Source organism: Micromys minutus (genome assembly GCF_963924665.1).
Source record: "Micromys minutus genome assembly, chromosome: 10".
Classification (NCBI taxonomy): Eukaryota; Metazoa; Chordata; class Mammalia; order Rodentia; family Muridae; genus Micromys; species Micromys minutus.
In genome coordinates, this window is record NC_137979.1 from 23,648,592 (window position 1) to 23,671,848 (window position 23,257).

Below are 23,257 nucleotides of genomic sequence, written 5' to 3' on the forward strand. Positions count from 1 at the left end.
GTTGAAGGAGGGGAGGCTTGCTGGGGATCTGGGAAACTGTTAATTAATATTTAAGCGAGGCAAGTAGGGGACGGGTCAACCAAGGGTGAGCAGGAAGGCCACGATGTTAGCACCTCAGGTTGCTCAGTGGTTGGTGATGCCACTATGAAGAATCCAAGTCTTCAGGGGGCCGTGACCCCCCCCATTTTCACTCCGGCAGTGGAAAGTGTTCGGGATCGGAGTTCAGCCCTGGATGGGAAGTTCCTTCGTGGTGATAGAGATGATGGTCTGGAGACATCCAGAAGAGGCACGGGGACTGGGCTCTCGGCCTGGTGATCTGATCCCCATGTGGAGACCGTGGGAGCAGGCATGTGACAACTGGAGCCCAGCATGGAGCCAGAAGTCTTTCAAAGCCACACGGTACAGGATTTGAGCCCTGGTCCCTCTGTTTCCTGCCCAGGAGAGATGGAAGAGTCCTAGGAAAGATGGGCCTCACAACCTCTCAAATGGGGCTCATTTCCCTTCTGAGCCTATCTTCCCATTGCCCATTGCCATCTCGGAATCTGAGCCTGGAGAAAGAGGTGGCTAGTTGGCTAGATCTTCTTGGGGTGTTGACAGCATTGGATCACACTGGGGTATGAACACCAGTGCTCTGGGCAAGGTGTGCCAGAAAGTTCGTCGTCCTCAAAAGGGTTGGGGGGAGGGGGGATGCTTGTGCTGCTGTGGCTCTTCCTAAGTGTTGATCCTTGTCGAGTTTGCCCAGTCAGGGAACTTATCCAAGTTAAATATAGCCCGTCCCCAGGTGTTGACTGACAGAAGCACAGATGCAATTCCAAGGAAGTTCATCATCAATCCGGTTTTCATCTAGGGAATAAAAATGGAATCAGTGCCTTGTGTTCAGGCACTCTGGGCTCCTCTCATCTCTGGACAAAGCAAATCAAATGTCACTGTTGCTGAAGAAATCCCTGGGAAGGAGCATGGGTGGATTCTCTCCATCCATTATGATGTTGACAAGTGACTTCAGGAGCTGGTGTAAGACATCAGTCACTTCTCATGACCCTCCCCATAGCTCTTTCTGCCACCCACTTGGTATGCCTTCCTGACACTCACAAGCCATTACTCCAACATGCCAGCATGGTCTTTTTTGCTGGAGCTCAGAATCAAATCTGCAACGTGTGGTTTCCGGGATCCGTGTACATAATGAAAATTTGCAGGAGGAGCCCCTAGAGTGCCTTGGTAAAGGTTCTGAGATCATTAATAATAGACTGGTTAAGGTAAGGACCAGCCTGGCATCTCCCTTTTACCTACTCAGCTCATCCCGGCACAGAGCCACGGAACTGTCTTTTCCCTATCAGAGGTGAGAAAGCTAAACCTGGTTTGAAAAGCCATGCCTGTGATTGTGTTTGCTTCCAAGGTATCCCTGACTCCCAAGAAAACGGGCTGCCCATTATACATCCCGTACTGTGTTCCTTCTGGATGCCCTCGGGGTTCTTGCTAGCTATGACTCTGCTGCCATGTAAGGGTCCCACTTCATCCTTTCCAAGTGTTCAGCCAGGCCTGCCCTGGGGCCTACAAAGGTTTCTACAGATAGGGGTTTCTAGCGTCTTCATGGGAACAGATGCCATAAGAAATATGAGATCATTTCAATAAACAAGAAGAAATGCACCATAAACAAAAATGACATCTATAGGCTTAGGTGTCCTATGGTGCTCTCGGATCCCGTGACGTCCTCTGTCATTTTCTCCGTGTGTGTGTGTGTGTGTGTGTGTGTGTGTGTGTGTGTGTGTGTGTGTGTGCAGGCATGCTTGCTTGTGCTTACATGCCTGTGGCCCAGAAGCTGGTGTTGAGTGCCTTCCTCTATAATTCTCTGCCTTTAAATATTCTTTAGATTAATTTTATATGTACGAGTGTTTCACCTGCATGTGTGTATGTGTACTGTGTTTGTGTCTGGGCCCTGAGGAGTTATGGATGGATGCAAGTCACAGTGTGGGTGCTGGGAATGGAACCTGGGTCCCCTGGAAGAACAGTGGGTGCTCTTATCCACTGGAGCCATCTCTCCAGACCCCTGCTTAAGTTTTCTGAGACAGTCTCCCCTTACACCTGAAGCCCAGCTATACGGACTGGCCAATGAGCCCAAGATCCTTCTGTTTTCGCCACAACTATGCCTGCCTTTCAGTGTGAGGGCAGAGAACATCAACTTGGGGCATCATGCTTACACGGCAAGCTCTTCTTACCAACTGAGCTATTGCGCCAGTGCCACGTGATATTCTTTCGAAACTCACACATTGTTCACAAATGGGACATCCTATACCAATAGCATCATCATCTAATAGGCAAAAATAAAGGGGGCTGTTACCATGTCGGCAACTTTGAGGTGTCCATAGGCAAACACGATGGCGTTAGGTGGGGTGGCCACGGGCAACATGAAGGAAAGTGATGCGCTCAAGGTACAGGGAATCATGACGTACAGTGGGTGAATGCCGATGGAACGAGCCTGAAGAGACACACAACATTGCAACTCATAGCACAGAACACACAGGAGCTCCCAGGCCATACTTCAGAATCATTCCCTGAGGCCTGGGCTGCAGTCCAACCTTCACATCTGGGTCTGGCTAGTCCCTTCGAACTTTGCACTTCTCTACATGTTAACTACTGACCACAGAAGGCTGAGCTCGGAGGCTATCTCCCCTGGAGGCCTTTTTGACTTCAATTTAGTCCACATGTATGGGGGGGAGGGGCACTTACTGTGAGCCAGAAGCCGTAGTGGACCTCTAGACTGCACAAACCTTAAAATGCACTGTGAGCCGTCTGCCTGCTTTGCCGCAGACAGAGGCAGCCTACAGAATTGGAGACGCTCCTTACCTGCAAATGCTTTTAAGGAATCCTTTTGTATTGGGAACCTGGTGTCCACTTTGTTCATTCTATGCTTGAAAATTCTGCAACATCTACTAGCGCAGAGATAGTATTCATTGTGTATTTGGCGAAAACAATAAAGAATATAATCTAAACAGCTGTCAAGGACAGAGAAGCTTTTTATCATTCATGTTTCCGTCTGTAAACATGTCTGCAGAGATCTCACTGGAACCATCTGACAGAATGCAGGAAAGCAACCTGATGGTCAGCAACAGCAGGGTGCTGTATTCATTCAGCACCATTTACGTTTCGCTTTCGTCATGTGGGTGTCCAGGAAGGAACATGGAGGGCCTTGATGGCAGCTCTGGGCAATTTTACTCAGAGAAGAGCCTCCTCATTAGAGATTTTTTTTAACTTTACATGTATGACTGTTTATCTGAATGTATGTCCGTGCATCATGTAAGTGTGTGCAATGCCTGAGGATGCCAGAAGAGGAGGTTAGACCCCAGGGACTGGAGTTACAGATGGTTTTGAGTCTCCATGTGGGAGCTGGGAATTGAACTTGGGTCCTCTGGAAGAGCAGCTAATGCTCTTAACTGCTGACCTATCTCTCCAGCCCCATAGCAGAGCTTATTTTCAAAGGAGCCAGCTGCCTCCCTAGAGCAAAGCTTGTGTTTGCCTAGCCGGTGCTATTTGTGCTCATAGGGTTCACAGGAGCTGACAAAGCCAGATCTTTGCTCAGGAGAGGAACATCCCCATAGTGTGCCCAGCACCAAAAGGCCCCCTCCTCATTCTTGCTCCCTCTCCTCCACCTGTCTTCTCCCTCTCCCTCTCCTCCTCTTCTTCCTCTTTCTCCTCCACTACATTTTCCTTCTCCACTTTCTTAACCCTGAGCAGCCTGCTTAGGGAAGGAGACAGCTACACTTCTAGCCCCGCTGGGAATAGGAAAAAAAAAAAAAAAAAAAAAACAACTCTCGGGTTTGCTTTTTTTTTTTTTTTTTTTTTTTTTTTTTTTTTTTTTTTTTAACTGGATACCCCATGCTGCTTGGATGGAAATTTACCAACTTCAGCACTAGTCTTAGATTCTTTTGCAAGTCTGTCTCTGAGCTCAGACTAATCATAGCCTTTCCCTATTCCTCTCCAGGGTAGACTTCAGTGGCTTCCTCGTTCGGGTTCTCTATAACCCATTTATGTTTTAGGAGTCTCATCAGTCTTCTAGGAGGGGGCTCAGGTCTTCTGGCTCTTCCCAAACCTCTCAAGGTCAGTAGGACTTTTGATGCATGACAGAGGAACATAAGAACAGGTGACAGCTGATTGCCCTACAGGCTTTGCTTCCTCCTCAGTTCCCAGTTTACAGCTGAGCATGCCCACAGAACACTGGAATCAACACTCGACAGCCTTTCCTTCACCACCTCCATGTTCTGTTTCAGATCCCAGTGACCCCTCTCTTCCCTGGGAAGTCTTCAGGCATGTCCTTTCCCTACCCTGCCACAAAGACCTGTCCAGTCCTCCCATTCTCAACTCCCCACATCCCCTGGGTCTCTTTTTGTAGTCTCCATCAGCGATATATGCCCTCCTCCTACCATCTTGAAAAATAACCTAGGTAGTCAGATTACTATAATAGTTGTGTGGTTGTTGCTTTATGTGAGTGTGTAGTGGTGTGTGTGGGGCTGGTGTAGTGGTGTGTGTGGTATAGAAAAGCTACTTACCATGGAGGCAAAGATAGGCAGGAACAGGGTGGTAGTGGCCACATTACTTGTGCATTCTGTGGTCGTTGCAACAAGACAGGACAATATCAAGGTAATGAGAACAGGTTTCACTGAGCTCAAGGGTTCCATCTGTCTTGCCATCCACTTGGAGAGCCCTGAAGTCTAGGAAGCACAGAGACCATCATTTCAGGGTTCCTGGCTTACAGTTCCTCCCGGGTCTAGGGAGTTCAGTCTACTTCGTTTACAATTCTCTTTCTTGCGCATAGGTAATATTCTAATCTATCCCTACAATTCCCCTTCTTCCCCTCCAGCTCCCTCTCTGCCCTCTTCCTCTTCCTCCTCCATCTTTTGACTCCTACAACTTTGCTTGTGGCTCAGCTAATCTATTAACTAGATTCAAACACCAGAAGTCATCTGGAAGTGCCTTTCTAAATGTCCCTGTGAGCACACCAGGTTCAATGTGCCCCGATCTAGAATCTGCTTCTTCCTCTGGGATTCACAGCTGCTGTCAAGCCTGAAGGAGTGAATGTCCTGCTCATTTTTGGTAGTCAGTCACAAGTCACCCTAGATGGCTCTTCCACCTTCTCCCCCTTAGTCCTCCACATTCTTAAGGCTTAGAGGAATGATCTGGACCAGGACTTGAGGACTTAGTCTTGGAATTCTGAGACAGGAGGACAAGAGCAGAGTGGACAGACAAGAGGCCAAGGGTGGAGGCTGGGAATCAAGTGTACTTGTGGGAGAACTGAAGAAGAGCCAGCAGAGGCAGTTAAGCAGGGAGCATGGAAGAAGGAAGGCAGGAGAAAGAGGTATCCTGGAGGTAAAATGGTTCCAAGTGTCCAGGAGAGAATGGGCAAGCTCAGAGGAGTCAGATTAGGACTACCGAGAGCCTATTGGGTCTTCTCTCCTCCTGCTGGTTTCAGACCACTACTCAAGACAATAGATAGCTGCTTTCAAGTATGCATCTGACCAAGTCACTCCTGGCTGCTTCCTTTTGCCTTCAGATTCAAAGCCATGAATGCTATCCTTACAGCAGGCCTTAGAATGCTGGCTTCTGCCAGCTTCTCCATTGATCTTATCTCACTTCTTACCAAAAGGCTCTTGTAGACACACCCTGGTCTCTAGACTGTGAAGTCTTCAAAAACAGATACCATGTCTCCATGTCCTGGCCTATCATTAGGAACATACTAGAATGTTTGATGAGTGAAATAAAATGCCACATGGGGAAACAAATTGGTGGGTAAATGAATGGTAGAGAGAGGTGTGTAACTAGACTGGTGGATTTGTTCATCTAAATATGTATTAAATTATATAAATATATGATCTACACATTAGGTTTGGGATATGGTTCGATGCTGTAGTGTTTTATGTGAGCTCAATCCCCAGCACTAAAGAAATAGCATGCATGCATTTGCAGTGCACCAGGCTTTGTCCAAGATGCTGAGGTAACTGTGAACACAATACAGAGCAAGTCTATCTGTTACACCACATTGCTGGATGGGTAGAAAGGTGGCTGGATGTGTTGGGTGGATGCAGGCATGGGTACAATGGATACCTAGGAAGGAAGGGAGAATTCAGACAAAAATAGAAAGGAGAAAGGAAAGAAAGAAGGAAGGGTGAATGAGTGGGGTGGGAGGCATGGAAGGGAAGGAAGGGAGAGAGGGGTAGGGTGGAAGAGAATGAGAAAGAAAGAGCTAGAAGAAGCCAGGGGGAGGGGCTGAGGGAGAAGGATGATGATTGACAGCAGCCCCAGACTAACTTCGCCTCTTTGGCTGAGGAGATAGATGAATCGCATTTTCTCTTAAAAGCCCATCTTCTTCCTATGCTGCTGAGTTCTTAGCTAGAGAAAGGTTTTGAAATTCTGAAACCATGTCAACAAGAAATGCAGCAAGTAGAGAGGATCCAAAGGACATGGTGAGAATATTCATAAGGAATCAAAAGACTCCTCCATGATGAGTGCCTAGGAGTCATCAAGGCTGCAGTGTCCTCAGCCATGCCCACCCCTGCAGGACACCATTTGTGATGACAATGCAGCTCTTCGGTGGAGACACACACACACAGGGATGGGATGGAAGTGGGGGAATGGATGGTAACATTTGTCACCTCTTAGTAGAATTCTAGAGCTACCTAGAGCCAGCCAAGTACCTCACATCCTTTGGCCATAGCAAATCCTCCCCCCAGGAGCAGCACAATGCCCCAGGGCATTTTCTCTTGAGTGACTTTCCAATTCAGCAGTGGTGGGGGATAGAACGGAGCTTTCCTTTCTGTGAAGAGAAAGTACACAGGTACATGTGTGATACACACATTAGAAAGTAAGAAATGTAGTTAGGAAAGTTAAGCCGGTAAAGATAATGAGGTACCAGTACATACCTGCTTATGAGCTACAATTCTCAGTAACTACTGTACCCTTTCCTGGGGAGGATTTGGTTACAAGCTTGGCTGAGGGAGGGCATAGTAAGTCAAAACCACCTTTTCAGAAAAGCTATTCTGTCATATATTTTAAAAACTATTTAGATGTCTTAGGGCATTTGTATTCTTTTACCATGACAATGACATTTAGTCTAAAGAAACACCTTTTATATCTAGGATCTTGAAAAGTTTGGGGGGAAAGATTAGGAAGGAAAGGTACTTCTTACCAGGCCTGATGACCTGAGCTCAATCCCTGGGACCCCCATGGTAGAAGAAGAGAAACAACCCCAAGAGTTATTTCCCGACCACCACGCATATGCACTATGGCTCACAGAACACAAGATTGGGGGAAGGTTTGACTTTAAATTATTTTAAAGAAAAAGTCAAAATGTCCAAATACTCCATATTAGGATGGATATGGGACCCCTGTGATAAAGTATCAGAGGTTAATTTGGCAGCTGTAGTGTAGTGGGAATATTTACACTAAAACCCAGAGCCAATATTAAAACAAACAAACAAACAAACAAAAAACTAGACAGTAAGAAGCAGGGTTCAGGCTGTGTGAGCTTAGATGACAACTTTATAGTATGAATGCTTTTTTCAAAGACAGGAAAGGGAGGTAATGTTGACAGCATTTTGGAGAATTGGAAACACCTATACTTGTTGTGATGTATAAATGGTATTTTAAATGTTTAAACACAAGAAGAGACTCTACACTATCTAGAGGATAATACAAGCATCTTAACAAATCTCTATTTCTCTAGGCTTTGTGATGTGGCCAGTCCTGTTCAGTAGGAGAGAATTATTGGCCCCCCTAGACCCATGGGGCCATTCCATAGGGGCCCCTTGCTCTTGGGACCCCAATTATGATGGCCATAAAGCCATGAGAGAAGCCTTACCTTCCTCATCCTGGCTGTTAAAGTTGAACTTAGGCTTTTGGGAAGGTACAATGAAAAGCAAAATGGCCACAAAGATGGCCACTGTGGCATCCGTGATATACCTGATGGGGAAGAACACATAGGACCTCAGTAACAGTCATATAACCACAGTTCCATGTTTAAATGCTCCTCAAGGAAGAAGCTGGATTCTGTGGGATACGAATCGGCATGCATCTCAGATAGGTTCTTAAGAAAGGAAGAAGGCAGAAACCAGAACTCAAGGGAGCCTACTCTCAACCCAATAAACATTCTTGGTTCAGTCTTCTGGGGGACATGCGGCAGCCACAGAAACAAACGTAGTTTCATCATGAAGACTGATAGAAAATAACACATCCCAGAGCCCACAGAACAGAAGGTCCCGCTAAAGCCTCGCTCCAGAACAGGGCCCACGTTGTACTTTCCTCTTGCCGCCTGTTGCCGACCACAGTGACATTTAGACAGCATTACCCTAAACTAAGGCTTTCCTCTGCCTAATGTTTTCCTCTGCATCCACTTACTTGGTACTGCCCTCGATCCAGGCGATGGACAGCCAGCCAGGCCGGAAGCCGGGGTCCCGGGAGAACCACAGGACAATCAGCAGGGTGAAGCAAAAGAGCACACTGCATTCAGGATAGCTCAAGGGTCCCAGCTTCCTGTACTCCTCATTCAACACCCTGTAGGCAATCTCCTCCGTGTCCCTCTTCTTCCTCCCACAGCAGATGCACGTTTTCTTTAAACTAGACCATAAGAGAAGGGCAAGTCAGATGGAATGACTGGGGGCGGGAGGACTTCTGGGAGGTTCTGCCTGAGGGACTCACAGCAGAACAGCAGAACGCTGTGGCCAGACACACCGCAGTCCAGATTGCTATAGGGCATGAGAGGGTCCCACCTTCCCTCTTTTTTTTTTTTTTTTTTTTACAATTTATTTTATGGACATGAGATATGAGTACACTGTAGTTGTCTTCGGACACGCCAGAAGAAGGCATCAGGTCCCACTACAGATGGTTGTGAGCCACCACGTGATTGCTGGGAATCAAACTCAGGACCTCTGGAAGAACAGTCAGTGCTCTTAATCGCTGAGCCATCTCTCCACCCACCCCCATCCTCCCTTTCTTCTGATTTTCATCTGCTTCCCACTCTCCCTCCCAGATCATCCTACAGAGACTGTTGAGAGGCTGAGGATCTACATCACTTCCAGCCCCGGAGGGTGGGGAGGTTACAAAAGGGGTGTGCCGCCATCTCAGACAGGTCACAGGGACAGCAGTAGGAGAGGCTCAAAGGCTGAGTGGTGGCATTCATCATCAGGCTTGATGTAGCCAAGTGCAAAGGAAAGACTGACTGTGCTCCAGGGTCCCCAGGGAGAGAAGGCTATGAGAAATTATAGAGCCTTCATGATCTAGACTCATATGACCCACCATGATCCCCAGGCTTCCCCATCACAGCCTAAAGCTGCCTCCCACCGTGCTGGATTCTCACTCCCATCACTAATGGTTCAGGAGGGTAGAAGGGGAAAGGAGAGATCCATGACAGAATTGGCCAGTCAGGGGCTGAATTCCCAGGGCCCAAGGCTGTAAGATGAAGAGCTCAGGAGACCTAGAGTGGGCAGCATCTATGGCTGAGACAGGAAAGAAGCCAGCCTAGGCTCTACTTTGGGATGGGTCCTTCAGGGTGTTCCACTGGAAGATAGGTCTGCCAGGATGGCTCACATGGTCTTCCCTCAGGTGGTGTTGTCTTGAAGTGGTAGGAAAAGGGGATTTATGGGAGGGGACTGGGTTACTGGGGTTACTAATGAATAAAATGCAGACCTCAGAGCAGAGAATATGTCACACATATGTCCCACCTCTGTTGGCCTCAAAGCAGTGGAGCAAGGCCATTGTCCACTGAGAGGTCTCTCCTCCAGAACCCTTTCGGGGCCTAACATAAAAGTCACAGGGGGGCTGTGCTAATGAAAGGGTTGGCTTCCACAGCCATGCGGAATGTCAACCACCTTTGAGGGTAGTGTGGCAACATCAGTCCCAAGTCACATGGCTGCCTCCCAAGGATACCAGGGCTCAGAACTTGACCTCCTGGTATATTTCAGGCTCAGGGAAGAAGGCAGCAGTGAGGATCTATGTCTACAGTTAGCTGAGACCTCCATGATGAACTGAGGAAGGCCGTCCTCATAAGCCACTCAGTATGGGAATGGCTCTGCTGTCACGAGTGGAGACCTCTCTGCCGGCACTGGCTCCATAGTTTATGTTCTTCCAAGCACAGACCTGCTAGTACCTGCCATCTTAAGAGACTTCAGACCTGTTCTGGGGACTCCTGATTTCCAGGATAAGGGGTGACTTTGGTATTTCTAGCTGCTTGGCATGGAACCGGTAGTTGGGAGCCTAGGCCTAGCTGGTGCCCTTCCTGACAGCACAGACTCTGGAGTTAAGTGTGATAATCAGTCTTCTGATGCCAGCCACCATGGTGGTGACACCGAACCCCCTGACCCTTGTTCAGTTTTACTGAGCAACTTCTCCTCTGGGTTCATTTTATCTGGTGGCCCATGAGACAGGCAAATGGATCCTGTGGATGTCCTGGAGTTCCATTAAGGATCACAGTGTCCTGCCAAAGAATGGCCTTCATTGTGGCGCATCACTGTGAACTGATATGCTGCAGAGCCACAGAGACAGAGATCTCTGGGTCCACAAGTACCTCACCATGGTGTCAGACTGGAAGAACCCTCAGAAAGAACACTCGTCCTGTTGTCAGCTGAGCCTGGTCAGGACGCTTGAGAGCAAGACAGTTATAATATGCCACATCACTCTAGGTGGTCCTGGGTGAAAGTCTCTCACTACCCACAAACTCAAGCAAAACAGGTTTTTCCCCCATGACTTTGATATGGTTACAAGTGAGAAACGTGTAATGATCAGGGCACAGGGAACAGTAGAGGCTCCTCCCATGGCTAGGAAACATGGGGTTTTACCCCACCTGATCAAAGAGGCCAGAGATGCATTGGGGGGATCACCAGGTTCTGTATGTTCTGGGGTGTGCTATTTCTGCCGAACCACTCTCTACCTTGCAGAATCTGGAGTGGAAATCAGGCTACCTGTGAGCCGCGCTGCACTTGGTGTCTGAGTCACGGTGCTATGCTGAGGAGGACCTGGGTAGAAAAAAACCCCGCCCCTCTGCTTCCTGCAGCCAGAAGTCCCAATATAGTCATGGTAAATGCTGCTCGGGATTTCCATGGGTCACAAGAACAGTGGAAGCACGAAGCACTGAGGGAACCGTATCTGAAGCTGTCAGCTAAGCTCTCATCACCTACTAGTTGGGAGGCCGATGGTGTCCCAGCAGTCTTGTTGCCTAGCCAGCTCCATCTGCATACATGACCTTAGGGTTCCAGGGACATCCAAGGCCATAGGGAATCCTCCTAACACCAGGATAGCAAGCCTTGGCACGTGCCCTGTAGCTGACTGACTGGACTCCAACCTCAGGCCTACCACTTCCCTGGTATATATAATGTCTATATAGTGTCAAGAGCCATATAACCTGTTTTATCTGTATGTTGGTAACAACTAGACTCGCACTTACTTCACAGGTTGTCAAGAAGATTAACTCCTAAATGTCTAGTACTTAAAATAGTGTCTGGCATACAGTGTGTCTCCTGTCCTTTTCTTTTGTCTGTGCTGGTTATGGAATCCAGAGCATTGTAGTATGGAAATGCTCTGTCACTGGGCCACACTCTTAGGTCTTGGGGTTTTGTTTGTAAGTGTAAGTGCCTCGTGAGGCAGCGCAGATGTCAACCTGCAGAGGGTTCAAGGGACCATCTGTGGGTCAGCCACTGGGGAGGTACGAGTCAACAGCAGGACTTCGGTCCTGGTGCATGTCCGAGAAGCTGAGTGAAGAGAGCCCCTACCAATGCTCCCCATTACAGTAGCGGGGATGGGGGTAGGGTGGAGGTGGAGGCTCAGGGGTGTCTGGACACAGAGGGTAGGTGGCTGGTGGGGAACACAGCCTGATGTTACTAAATACTGCAGTAACTGCTTTGAATGGGTATAGTAATGTCATAGGAGAATTTCATAAAGGTAGTTAGTTGCTCTTTCAGAAGAAAATTCATGTTTTAAAAATGTCCCATTTGCCCCCACAAACTCACAGGTCCCTGGGCCTTTTGTCCTGTCTACCACATCTCTTCCCTTGGGTCACAGATGCCCATTTTTTGTTAGGTTCAAGCTCTCTGGTGGTTCCTACCAACAGCCTTCCCTCACAGTGCAGCACACTTACCTTTGTGCCACTGGTAAATTTATGCCTTTTAAGACAACAGCTTAGCCAGGTGGTGGTGGTGGTGGTGGTGGTGGTGGTTGTGGTGGTGGTGGTGGTGGTGATGGTGATGATGGTAGTGGTGGTGGTGGTGGTGATGGTGGTGGTGGTGATGATGGTAGTGGTGGTGGTGGTGGTGGTGATGGTGGTGGTGGTGGTGGTGGTGATGGTGGTGGTGGTGGTGGTGGTGGTTGTGGTGGTGATGGTGGTGGTGGTGGTGGTGGTACACACCTTTAGTTCCAGTACTCGGGAGGCAGGGGTAGGTAGATCTCTGAGTTTGGGGCCAGCCTAATCTACAGATTAAGTTCAGAGGAACCCTGTCTTAGAAAACAAAAACCAAAACCAAAAAACCAAAAAACCCCAAACAAACAAACAGACAAACCCAAACTATTTGTCAGCCCCACGTCATAGTTTCTGTCCAAAGTCTGGCCGCCCAAAAGGTGACTCTGGGTGAACTTGACAGTGTGCTGGGAATAGGAAGGTAAGTGTTTCAGGCCTGGCATGTTGCAGGGAACACCACAGGAACTTGGTGAAGGTCTGAGCTTACGACTAACTCGGGCTGTATCAAGAGGATCACTGTGACTCGGACTACTAGATCCATGTGACCAAGTGGTAATGCGTCCAGTCATGTTGGCTTGGCATTTGGGGTCGCCTTGAACCACACAGAAGGCACACTTGCTCTTTCTTTCTGGGACAGGAGAAATGAAGGAGTCAGGGGGGCCTGGTTCACAGCCAAGGGGTGCCATTGGGGCACACTGATAGGTGTCAAAGCATAGAGATAGGACACACCTAGTGGCAGCTCAGAAGAGTGCACTATTGTACGGTGAAAGAAGGTAGGGAAAACTGGGAAAGAGAGGCTCTTGACCAGGCCTTCAGTGCTGGGCAGGTGAGCAGGTGGAAGACAGGAAGTCTCATCTTAGGCTGGAACAATACACACCAAGATACAGCAAGCCTCCAGCTATGACAAGACTGGGAGTACAAGGTACAAGGCAGGCTGGAGAAACAGAGCCTGGTGCAAGAACTATGTAGACTGGCCCAGGGCTGAGGGCTCAGTGCAGGGGTCTGAGACCATCAGATGCTAGCCTAAGAGCAGCCCACACTTACTTGGGTCTCATGTATAAACACAGGAGCCACAGCCAGGCCATCGTCAGCATCAGCAGCATGTTGGGGAAGGCAAATCCAAACCAAGATGCAAAGTTCATGACTTCTTTACTGTCAGGAAACAGTCTGAAAGGAGAAACATTGCTCTGTAGCTCCGCTGCCGTGCTGAGCTGTGGGGTGCAGGCCAGGCAGGTAAACTCTGACGGATGGGTCTGACTGCAGGCCACACAAACCTGGGGTCCAGACACCACAGTTCATTATTGCTGGGGACCCCAGAACATGGCCTCAGCAAGAGATAAGACTGAAGAATGAATGACTAGGGGCGTTTCTGTGAATAGAGACCCTGATAAACGTCTCATAAAAGTCCAGCCCAGGCCTCTAGAAAAGGACGCCTTTGCCGCACTTGCACACGGTCTGGCTGGCGGCTTAAGGGCGTGCATGCATGCCTCTGGACGTTCATTCTGGAAGCTCACTCTGGAAGCTCACTCTGTGTGTTTCTGCAGGTGGGACTGCAAGATGGCCTCCGAGCCTTGCTTCCTCCCTAAGCTGCGTTTTAGCCCTGTCTAGCCCAAAGACATCAAATCCCACACAGGACTTCCCCTCACTCAGCCTAGGCAAGTCCCTTTTAGAGCTTAAGGGAAAGCCACAGAAAACATGTTGGGGGTCAAATGACCCTAGTTATTGAATCTCAGGGTTTTGGCCTGCCGAGCTGGCTTTTGCTCTGTCACTCTGTCCCTTACAACTCCTGGCCCCAGTGCCAGCTGCCCTCCCACCCCTGTCCAAAGCTCTTGTCTACAGAAAGAAGGAACCACCTCCTTTTTGTTCCTTACCATGATAATTGAAGCATGAACAAATTATCATGGTAAGGAACAAAAAGGAGCTTCAATTAACATATGCATTTACCAGGCTGCCTGAAACTCCCTGTATCTGGCACCCTCGGCAGACCTATGAAATGCCTATGGCGGGGCCTAGACTTCTCTCTCCTCCATGATCTTCCAAGCCCACATAGCATGAGGCAGAGCTCAGACACGGCATTCTAACAACCTGTGTCCCCTTTCAGTCAAAGCTAGACACTTCTAGGCTAAGCTTATAGTGCACCTGAGGCCTCTAATTAGTGGGACTATGGGAAGGAGACTGCAAGACAATTAGCGGCCCAACCCCACCTGTCTGTAGACCCTGGAGATCACAGGATCGTAGCTACTATCAGCCAATATCAATGAGCTGGTAAGGGCTCTCTTAGAAATGTCTGTTTTCTGTGAATTCAACACACTGCCATTTGCCAGTGACTGTGCTGCCATTTCCTATGATGTTAGCTCAGAGTCCAGGCCAGATTCCCTGCCTGAGCTAGAAGCCCTGAGCCACTGAAAGAAGTTAGACTTGCCCCATGTCTGAAAGCTATCTTGTCCATGAGCTCTAGTACATCAGGTCTCCATCCCCAGGGAAGACTCTTGGTGGGTGCAGGGATGCTGGGACATAGAGACTACGTAGGTTCATCCTCCCACCCTTCTAGATTGATGGCTCCAGGACAGGAAGGAGGAAACGAGAGCTGAGTAAGCACCTCCTAGCCCCAGAAACCCATGGTGATGTCTCCTGAAGGCACAGTCATGACTCACTCCTGCATCTGGCCCAGGAGCACCACGTTGGGTCCCGTCCCGGTCAAGGTAGCTGTACCCCCGATGCTGGCTGCATAGCACACGCATAGGTTCATAGCCTTGTACATATTCTTTGCTTCTTTATCTTCATGTTTCTGCACACTGAGGTCTTCAAATACCACCTGGTTTCCTGGGGGCACACGGGGCTGTTAGCTTTGTCAGCCCTGAGGGCCACCCGATTATTCAAAGCTCTCTACATGGCTGCTAATGTAAGATGAGGCACACACCTTGCCAGGTGCACATGTATTCCTCAGCTGCAGCCCCAAATCACAGTCAGGCCCCATCTATCTTCCCACAACCCCTTCCCATGGCTTTCCTGGAGATTTTCAATATACTTAAGTTAAGAAACTTAAGGCATATGTACCTATTTCCTGGCTCCTCATTGTTTCTCAGGCCACTCCCTTGCATCCAAGGGTGTCTCAGTCTACCTCAGATGGTTCTCCTTCTAGAGTGGTCCTCCCTCTCTGAGCTGCTGTGTTGTCCAACCTCCCTAAGGCTTATCCTGAAGCAGGTGCTTTGGGTAAGGGTACCCACTTAGGTCATCCTATTGGGCTCTACGAGAGTCAGTGGTCAGAGTGTGCCTGGTCACTCCATGTTGTCCTGATCTCACCCAGGACCTAGAAACCAGGCACACGTCCCAAGGTCCTCCCATGAAGACTCCTGGGGAAGAATAGGGAATAGGTAGACAGAGAAGCTGGCCTATCCTGCATCTTCTGAGTCCTGAGCCTAGCAGGAAGCAGACCCTGAGATCTGTGGGAATGGAGCTCACCTGCGGTGACTTGCTCAAGGAGAGCCAAGAAGGCAGTCCCAGAGAAAATAAGTGCAGCAAGGATGAGAAGCATCCAGAAGGTGCTCAAAGATGGCTAAGTGGATTACCAAATTAACACTTAATGCTTTCTATCACGAGACTGGTTATAATCTCTGGCTAATGTTCTAGGCTTGAGTAAAGGATCTTTACTTTATGTGATAATTAATACTAATACTAACAAAACTATTTCCCTGTTTTTTTTCTTCTATGCGTGTTTAAGGAATGACCCAGGGAGACTGGGAGGGAGGAGGAAGCCATAGCATCTGGCAATAGTAGAGAAGGCCATAGCTGCAAAATCCAAACCAGGGTGCACCTGGCAACTCGCTGGCCTTGTTCTTGTCCAACAGCTCCAGTGTCCCCTGGCTGGCATCCACAGCTGCATTTGTCACTACCATTTGCTGTAGCATGGCCTCCACAATGGGCACCATCATGGCCGTGGTGGCAGTATTGCTGATCCACATGGACAGGAAGGCCGTGACGAACATAAAGCCCAGCATCAGCCTGCAGAGGAGGGGCAGAGAGGAAAGCCAGAGTCCCTTGTGCCCCATTGGCCCCATCCCAGGGCCATAAGTAGGGGCTGGAGCCAACCTTTCTGTCAACTCAAGTCCAGGTATTCTAACATGGTGTAGCATGTTAATCAGCTTCCCTCTTTCTCGTCTTCCCTTTTACCCTTTCCTCTTTGTGGCAGATAATTTTTATTGTTAACTTAGTGGGACATACCTAGTCAAAAAGCACAACTCTGACACTGTGGCTGTGAAAAGCAGAACATGAGATCATAAGGGCTCTGGCATAATGGATGGATTAATCCCTCAATGGATTTATAATATGATGACATTATTGGGAGGTGGTAAAGCACAGGAAGGGGAGCCTAGGACCTAGCCAGCCATGGAATTGGGGCACTGTTAATGGTACCAGACATGAGTTCCATTGTTTGGAGAAGTCTTTAAGTCCAATCTGAAAGTGGTCAGTTACTCCCATAATATTTGTGTCACAACTACACCAAAGGCCACATGGTGGATAGCAGAAAAACCAGGAGGGAAGGGTAAGGTGGGTTTGATAATATATATATATATATATATATATATATATATATATATATATATATATATATATATATATTATATGTATATATGAAGTTCTCAAGCAATAAAAGAGCTGGGGCCTGGTTGAAAGAAATATGTCATTGGGACTTGTGCTTAATGGTACATCCTGCACCAATGGCTCTTGGCTCCTTCCTTACTTTCTGTCTGATGTAGGTGAATTTCTGCTACCACATACTTCTGCCACCATAATATTCTGCTCAGGTGTGTAAGACCAATCAACCACGAACTGGCCACCATCCAAATCCTTCAAACATTGCTGAGGTCTATACTGCTGGGTGTTGGGTAAGAAAGAGGCCTCAAACTCAACTGTAAATCTAAAATACTCCCATTTAGCAGGGAAGTTTGCCTTAGCAAGATGCGGGGTGCAGCAGGGCAGACCCACATGTAGGTAGTTTAGCTTTCTCCTTACAGCTAGAAGATCACCACTGTCCTAGAGTCTCTCCTCTCCTGAATCCCAAAGACCTAAACAGAACCATTCTGTCCTATCCAGAGGTCAACCTTCTACATCCCTTCCTTGGATGTCCTGACCTGTCACCCTCCACTCACTTGTTCCAGGGTCCCCTGGAGAGCCACACAGCCAGAGAAAGGTATGCTTACCGTGAAGGCTTGGTCCCCACAAAGAGCAGCATTCTCAGGGCAATCCTCTTGTGAAGGTTCCAGCGTTCCACAGCTGCGGCCACAATGAGACTGCCCACAAACAGCATGTTGGTGTCCTTCATGTATTGGACACATACCTGGAGGGTTACAGAAGTCCTCAGTCACATATGGCATGGGTCTAAAGCTGCTAGCCAAGTTCTCTAGATAGCTACGAAAGCCTATATACTGATTTCAAAGGCAGCTTGGAGCGATCTGTCTCCACAGTTGTCCTTGAGAGATCACTCCTAGACTTCTGTAGCTATGTACATGGGATGACCAGGAAGTCACCAGCCCCTGCTCAGCTTACTCACCTGCTTGGAGTCCATAATCTTCAAGAGTGGGAAGAGTAAGACAGGCAGGAGGGAGGTGACAGCCATTGGGATGACATCTGTGCACCAGTAGACGGCCATGAGCATTATAACATAGGCACACCTGGCAAACTGAAGAGACAGTTCTGAGGCTCTGCTGGCTTCACTTCTGTGCACCAACCTCACAGCAGGGCAGCCGCCTCTGTGATGAGAGAAGGCTATGTCCTGCCCCTACACAGTGTGGCTTTCCAAGGCTCAAGACAGCCAAGAAGAGCCATGTTGTCCCCAAGTCCAACCTTCCCCTGCCCCCCTCTTTCCTTCTGTGTTCCTGGCACCACAGTAAACACACAAATGTTCTCAGAGAAAAACTGCACCCCACAAACATCCCAGGACACCTCCCTGTTGACTAAAGACATGTTTCCCAATTCTGTGCACTGACATCTGGGGTGGAGACAGGTCCTCGTTGTGGGGACTATTCTCTAAACAGGGGGGTGATTAGCATCATCCTTGTCCTCCACTCAATAGATGCCGGTGGCATTCTCTCTAGTCACATCAGAGAGTTATCTCTGTGATCTACAGATTTCCTGCTGTGGGTTGGATAGAAGACTAAAGGACCTCAGGGACAGTCACCCTAAAAGGTAGTGCCCTGAAATACTGATTATTTTGAACTGTAGGAAGGTAGAAGACAACAGATTCCGGAAGAGGTTCTACTCTGAGGCTGTGTGTCTGCTTCAAGTCAGGTCCTACCGATAAGAAACCATAGTCTCTGCTCCCTTCTCTGATTCCTCATTGACTAAACTCACAAAGCAACAAGGGAGACCGAAGTCTGAACTGGACTCAGTAGCACATGCCTGTAATTCCAGCACCTAGAGGCTGAGGTAGGAGGATCTTTGCAAATCTGATGTCAGCTTGGCCTATACAGTGAGCTTTGGGACAGCTTGGACTACAAGTAAGACCGTTGAAACAATAACAAAGCTACTAATCACATGACAGCCAAAACTGCAAAGACTGTCAACATACCTTAGAAACAATTGTCAAATACCACTGCCCTCCATTTTAGGCACCATTTCATTGTCTATTCCACAAGACCCAGTGGACTTTGTCCCTGGCCACTGTTTGTTTCTTTAACCTCACTAGATTACCCCAAGAACCATTTTGTATCCCCTAAAAATGTCTACGGTCCCTTGGTTCCACACTCCCTTGGAACAGGGTATGTGAGCTTCGAAGTTGATGTGGTTTGTTGAGAGGGACACATTTCCCATGAATAATGACCCTGTAGATTCCCCCCAGCTCTTCATTTATTAGTTTATGGCCAGAGAGCAAAGATGAGCCTTCCCTTCATCTCCTATAGGATGAATGCTGGCTGGAAGCCATTGAGGTGAGCTCTGGGGATGGATGGTAAAGGGGATCCTTGGGGCATGGAAAATAAGGAGGTATGCTGTAAAGAAATGTGAAGTCAGACTGTGTCTACCATCTTGTTATAGCAATTCTAAACATTGCCATTAACGAGTCTCTCCTGCTCTCAACCTTAGTTCCTTTGTGGGCTCTTTTCCCATCCTTATCTGTAAACTGGTGACTTCAGAGGGGCCATATAGAATGTGTGACACCCAGAGACTCCTAAATAACCTTTATTCTCAGACCTCAGACAGTAGGTGTCCTAGGACCCCCTGAAAGAGGATCAACCACTAGGATAACTGACTCCTCATGATGTCACTAGCAGGAAGCCCAGGAGATGTCTCAGCCCTGATGAATTAATCAACATACTGGGTCCTCCCTAATACAAACTCCCACTGTGTCCATGGAGTGTGCAGAGTAGAAATGGGATGTTGGGAAAGTCTGGAGTCCGGGGGTGGGGGTGGGGACGGCACTGTCAGAGAAAGTCTTACCCTGTAAACATGGGGACGTGCACTTGATCCCTAGAACAAAGGACAATACCAGGTTCTGTGGCACACACTTGTACCAGCACTAAAGATGTGGAGACAGGCTAGCCAGCCTGTGTGGCCAAATCCAGGCCACTGAGAGATCCTGTCTCAAGAAACGGCTGAGGAACAGTGCCTGATGTTCATCTGTAACCTCCAAATATGCAAGCTCACACATGCTGGTGCTTGCACACATGCATACACACACACACACACAGAGAGAGAGAGAGAGAGAGAGAGAGAGAGAGAGAGAGAGAGAGAGAGCATACGGTAATGTCTAGGGAGGAAGTAGCAGTCTGAGAGAAGATGATGAAGATGCACTTCCCTGGAACGGAGAAGGTGTCTGAAAAGCAACTGGAAGCCGAGGTGGAAGTGGGTACTGTGGTTTAAAGGCCCACCCTCAGCATAAAGAAGTGATCAGAAGGCACACCCATGCACAGTGTAATCGGCCAGAGCCGAGGGTTCAGCCAAGGGCACTAGCACATTGGTCTGAGAGGGGCACAGTCTCAGCCATATGTCCTGAGGTGGCACCTTTATTGTCAGCTAAGGCAGAGTGATGTGGCTATGACATCATTATATGATACAATATGACAGGCCAGTGTTGAGTAAAATGCCTTTATATGGTTCATTACATACTACATAATGAAAATGGAGTAAGCAAAACTGTCCCCTGCCCCCACCTCCTGCATGCATGCGAGCACTTGTGTGTGTGTGAGAGAGAGAGAGACTGGTATTTGGAGAACTGTCCATTAAAATATTAATAATAAGGCAGCGAGGGTGCCTTATTCTACTTGATACTTTAGACTTGTGAAAATAAGAATTTCTTACAAGATTAACAAGATGCATGATTGAAGTTGTCGCTGGTTTTATTAAGATGGGTTTTAGAAGCAAAGGAAGGCTCAGAGAGGGGGTAGAGGAGTAGAACAGGGCGGAGGCCAGGAAGCAAGCACAGTGGAAGAGAAGAAGAAAGGCTAAAGAGGAACCGTGGAGCACAGAGGACAGTGAGTACTGGGAGCCATCATCAGGGACAGTGATGCTCAGGCTGTCCCTGGGGACGGGCTGTCTCTCTCTCTCTCTCTCTCTCTCTCTCTCTCTCTCTCTCTCTCTCTCTCTCTCTCTCTCTCTCGGAGTGTTCTCTATCTCTGGGTTTTCTTACCCATGTTGAGTGGGAGGATGTTCTTTGGTGGTGATCAAAAAGAGGGGCAGAGGGAGAAAATAGGGAGCCAAGGCCCCAGGCTTCCAGGGATAAAGTGGGATCCTGGTTACGCTGTCCTCTACCAGAAAGGTCAACCGAGCAACTATAATTATTCCAGGGAACATCACTCCCCACCAGCAGAGCTAAAATCACAGCTTTCTAACCTGGCTGCCTCCCACAGACAGGAATGGCCCCAGATCTCTGGATGCTCGCTCACAGAGTGGCAACTGAAGAGCCATCACAGCTAATCTGCTCTCCTTGGCCCATGTGGGGCCCCTGCTCAGTGTGTTTCCCTTCCCCCACCCCAGGAGCCAGAATGATCCCCTTTTGTTCCCAGAATCCAATCACCCCCACTGTACCCTTCAAAGCATCCGAGCCCAGAGAGCAAAGGGTCTTGCTGAAAGGCACAATATGAAGTGAATAGGAGGACACCCTCTCCTCTCAAAACCTCCCCTGAAGAGTGCCACTGTTTCTCAAACCTGCCTGTGGAGGGGAGGAAGGACGGGAGCAAGGTTTCCTGTCTGGGCTGAGAGTGAAAGAGCTAAAGGAGGGAGTGGAAGAAGGAGCAGCCAGCAGCCACAAAAGGCTTCAAAGAGCTCTGGCCTCGCCAAACTGGCTGCACACAGCCTAACAGAGCCGGGCTAGGGCTCCCGCCCTCCTCTGCTAGGCAGCCAAGGCCATTCATTCCCTCTCGCTTCCTCCCAGGAGCACCAGGAGGCCAGGGAATGGGACACTGCTTCCCTGCAACCCAATGCCATGCCACCCAAGGCGTGGGCTCTGGGAACATGTCCTGCCTCATGCCACCTCCACAGCAGGCGGTGGGCAGTACCGGACCTGTCTTTCGGGCTGCAGCAGGATTTGGACTCGAGTGGCTTCCTCGGTTTCAGAGCTAGAAAGAAATATAGACCGTGGGTGGGTCAAGGTTAGATTATGGCAAAGGCGGGATCCTCACAGGTGACACTGTTTCTGTAGTTCCCTGGCTGAAGGCATCTACAGCTAGGAAATGTCTCTTCCCCAGAGAAGATGCACAGAGGGAAAGCCCAGCCCTTAGAGTCCCTACTGGCTCGAACATTATCTTTGAGCTGGACTAGCGTTGATTGTGCACTCTGGGAGGAGATTCTGAGTCAGGGGCTAAGCCTGTCGAGGGGTCTGTGTGGTTCAGATCTGTCCTAACGTCCAGGTTTCCGTTGTTTGCCCAGATGGCTCTTGAGCCCTGAAATCGGTGCACTCTAGGACGTGTTCGCCTTAGGATCTCAGCGTCCCTCGGATTCTTTACAGGGTACCTCCTATCAGGTGCCTGGGGCGTCTGAGCACGCGCCCCAGGGGAGCTTGTCCCCACGGAGGAATCCGTGCGTTCCAGCTCAGCATTCCCGGGTTCCGTGCCCGTTATTGCACTGGGCACCCGGGTCCAGACACGCAACTGACCTTGTCAGGTACCAGAATGATGAGTGGGAGCAGCAGGATCGGGGTGAAGAACAAAATCACGAAGGACTTCAACTTGATCACAAAAGTCTTCGCCGAAGCCATCGCGTGAAAGGGAGTCAGACTGGAGGGAGAAAAGATTGTGAAGCAGCTAGAAGCTTCGCGAGCTTAAAAGGGGGCCGCGCGGTCCCACAGGATTGAGGGCGGCTACAACTCCGCCCCCCCCCCCCCATGGCGGGGCCTCCCTGCGGTCCTGGGGCGGAGCCACCCCTCGGGGTCTGTGGGGTGCGTCTGTCCCAGGACTCTGCCACCCTGCGGCAGAAGGAGGCGTCTGCATAGACCAGTGTTTGGCACCAGCCCTCTACGGAGAGGACTGGACCCTGGCACCTCACCGCTCGCCAAGCCTGCAGACGCTGCTCTGATCGTCAGTACCATGCAGGGTGTGCGGGTCATTCTGCTAGCTTGAGCGTGAGGACCCTTCCTGTACCTCTCACCTGTTCTCTCCTGGGCTCCGGAGTGTCCCAGCCTGTAGGTTTCTCAGGCTTCTCTCCCCAAAGTGCTCTCCTTCTCATCCCGGTCCCAGAGGGGTGTCTCTTAGAGGCGGTGGCTGAGCCCTGCGCCACAGCGGTGCTCTCACCTCTAAGATCTGCTGGCTTCCCCCTGGCGTTAGCCCGACTCTAGACATAGAACCCATTTCCTTCCTCGTGCCCTCTCCCACCCAGCGCACCCTAAGCGCTCTACAGGGACCGCTAGGGAAGGCAGTCACTGTCCTCGCAGTCCGAACGACTTTCACCCTCCAGGGAACGCGCTTGCGCAGCGGGCGCAGGCGCCAGTACCTTCTGCCGCCCACTTGCGGATCACCTCCCTGGTGCCATTTTACAGAGGGAGACGGGGCCCTAGAGAAGAGTGGGCATGATCCTGCCAACGGTGAGAGAGGCATTCGTTCATTCATTAATCCTCCCCTT

The 23,257-nt window shown here is 49.4% G+C and overlaps 1 protein-coding gene across 1 annotated transcript; it reads right to left on the reverse strand.

The window, feature by feature from the left end:
- Nucleotides 1–711: 711 nt before the first annotated feature.
- Nucleotides 712–22,864, reverse strand: SLC13A5 (solute carrier family 13 member 5; the record flags this gene model as incomplete). Its single annotated transcript, XM_080924264.1, is given in 14 exon segments — nucleotides 712–843; nucleotides 2,336–2,473; nucleotides 4,542–4,703; nucleotides 6,684–6,802; nucleotides 7,847–7,947; nucleotides 8,383–8,601; nucleotides 13,253–13,375; nucleotides 14,863–15,031; nucleotides 16,023–16,210; nucleotides 17,410–17,546; nucleotides 17,760–17,888; nucleotides 22,296–22,416; nucleotides 22,787–22,813; nucleotides 22,815–22,864. Coding segments are annotated over 14 exon segments (1,815 nt in total).
- Between the last annotated feature and the right edge of the window lie 393 nt (nucleotides 22,865–23,257).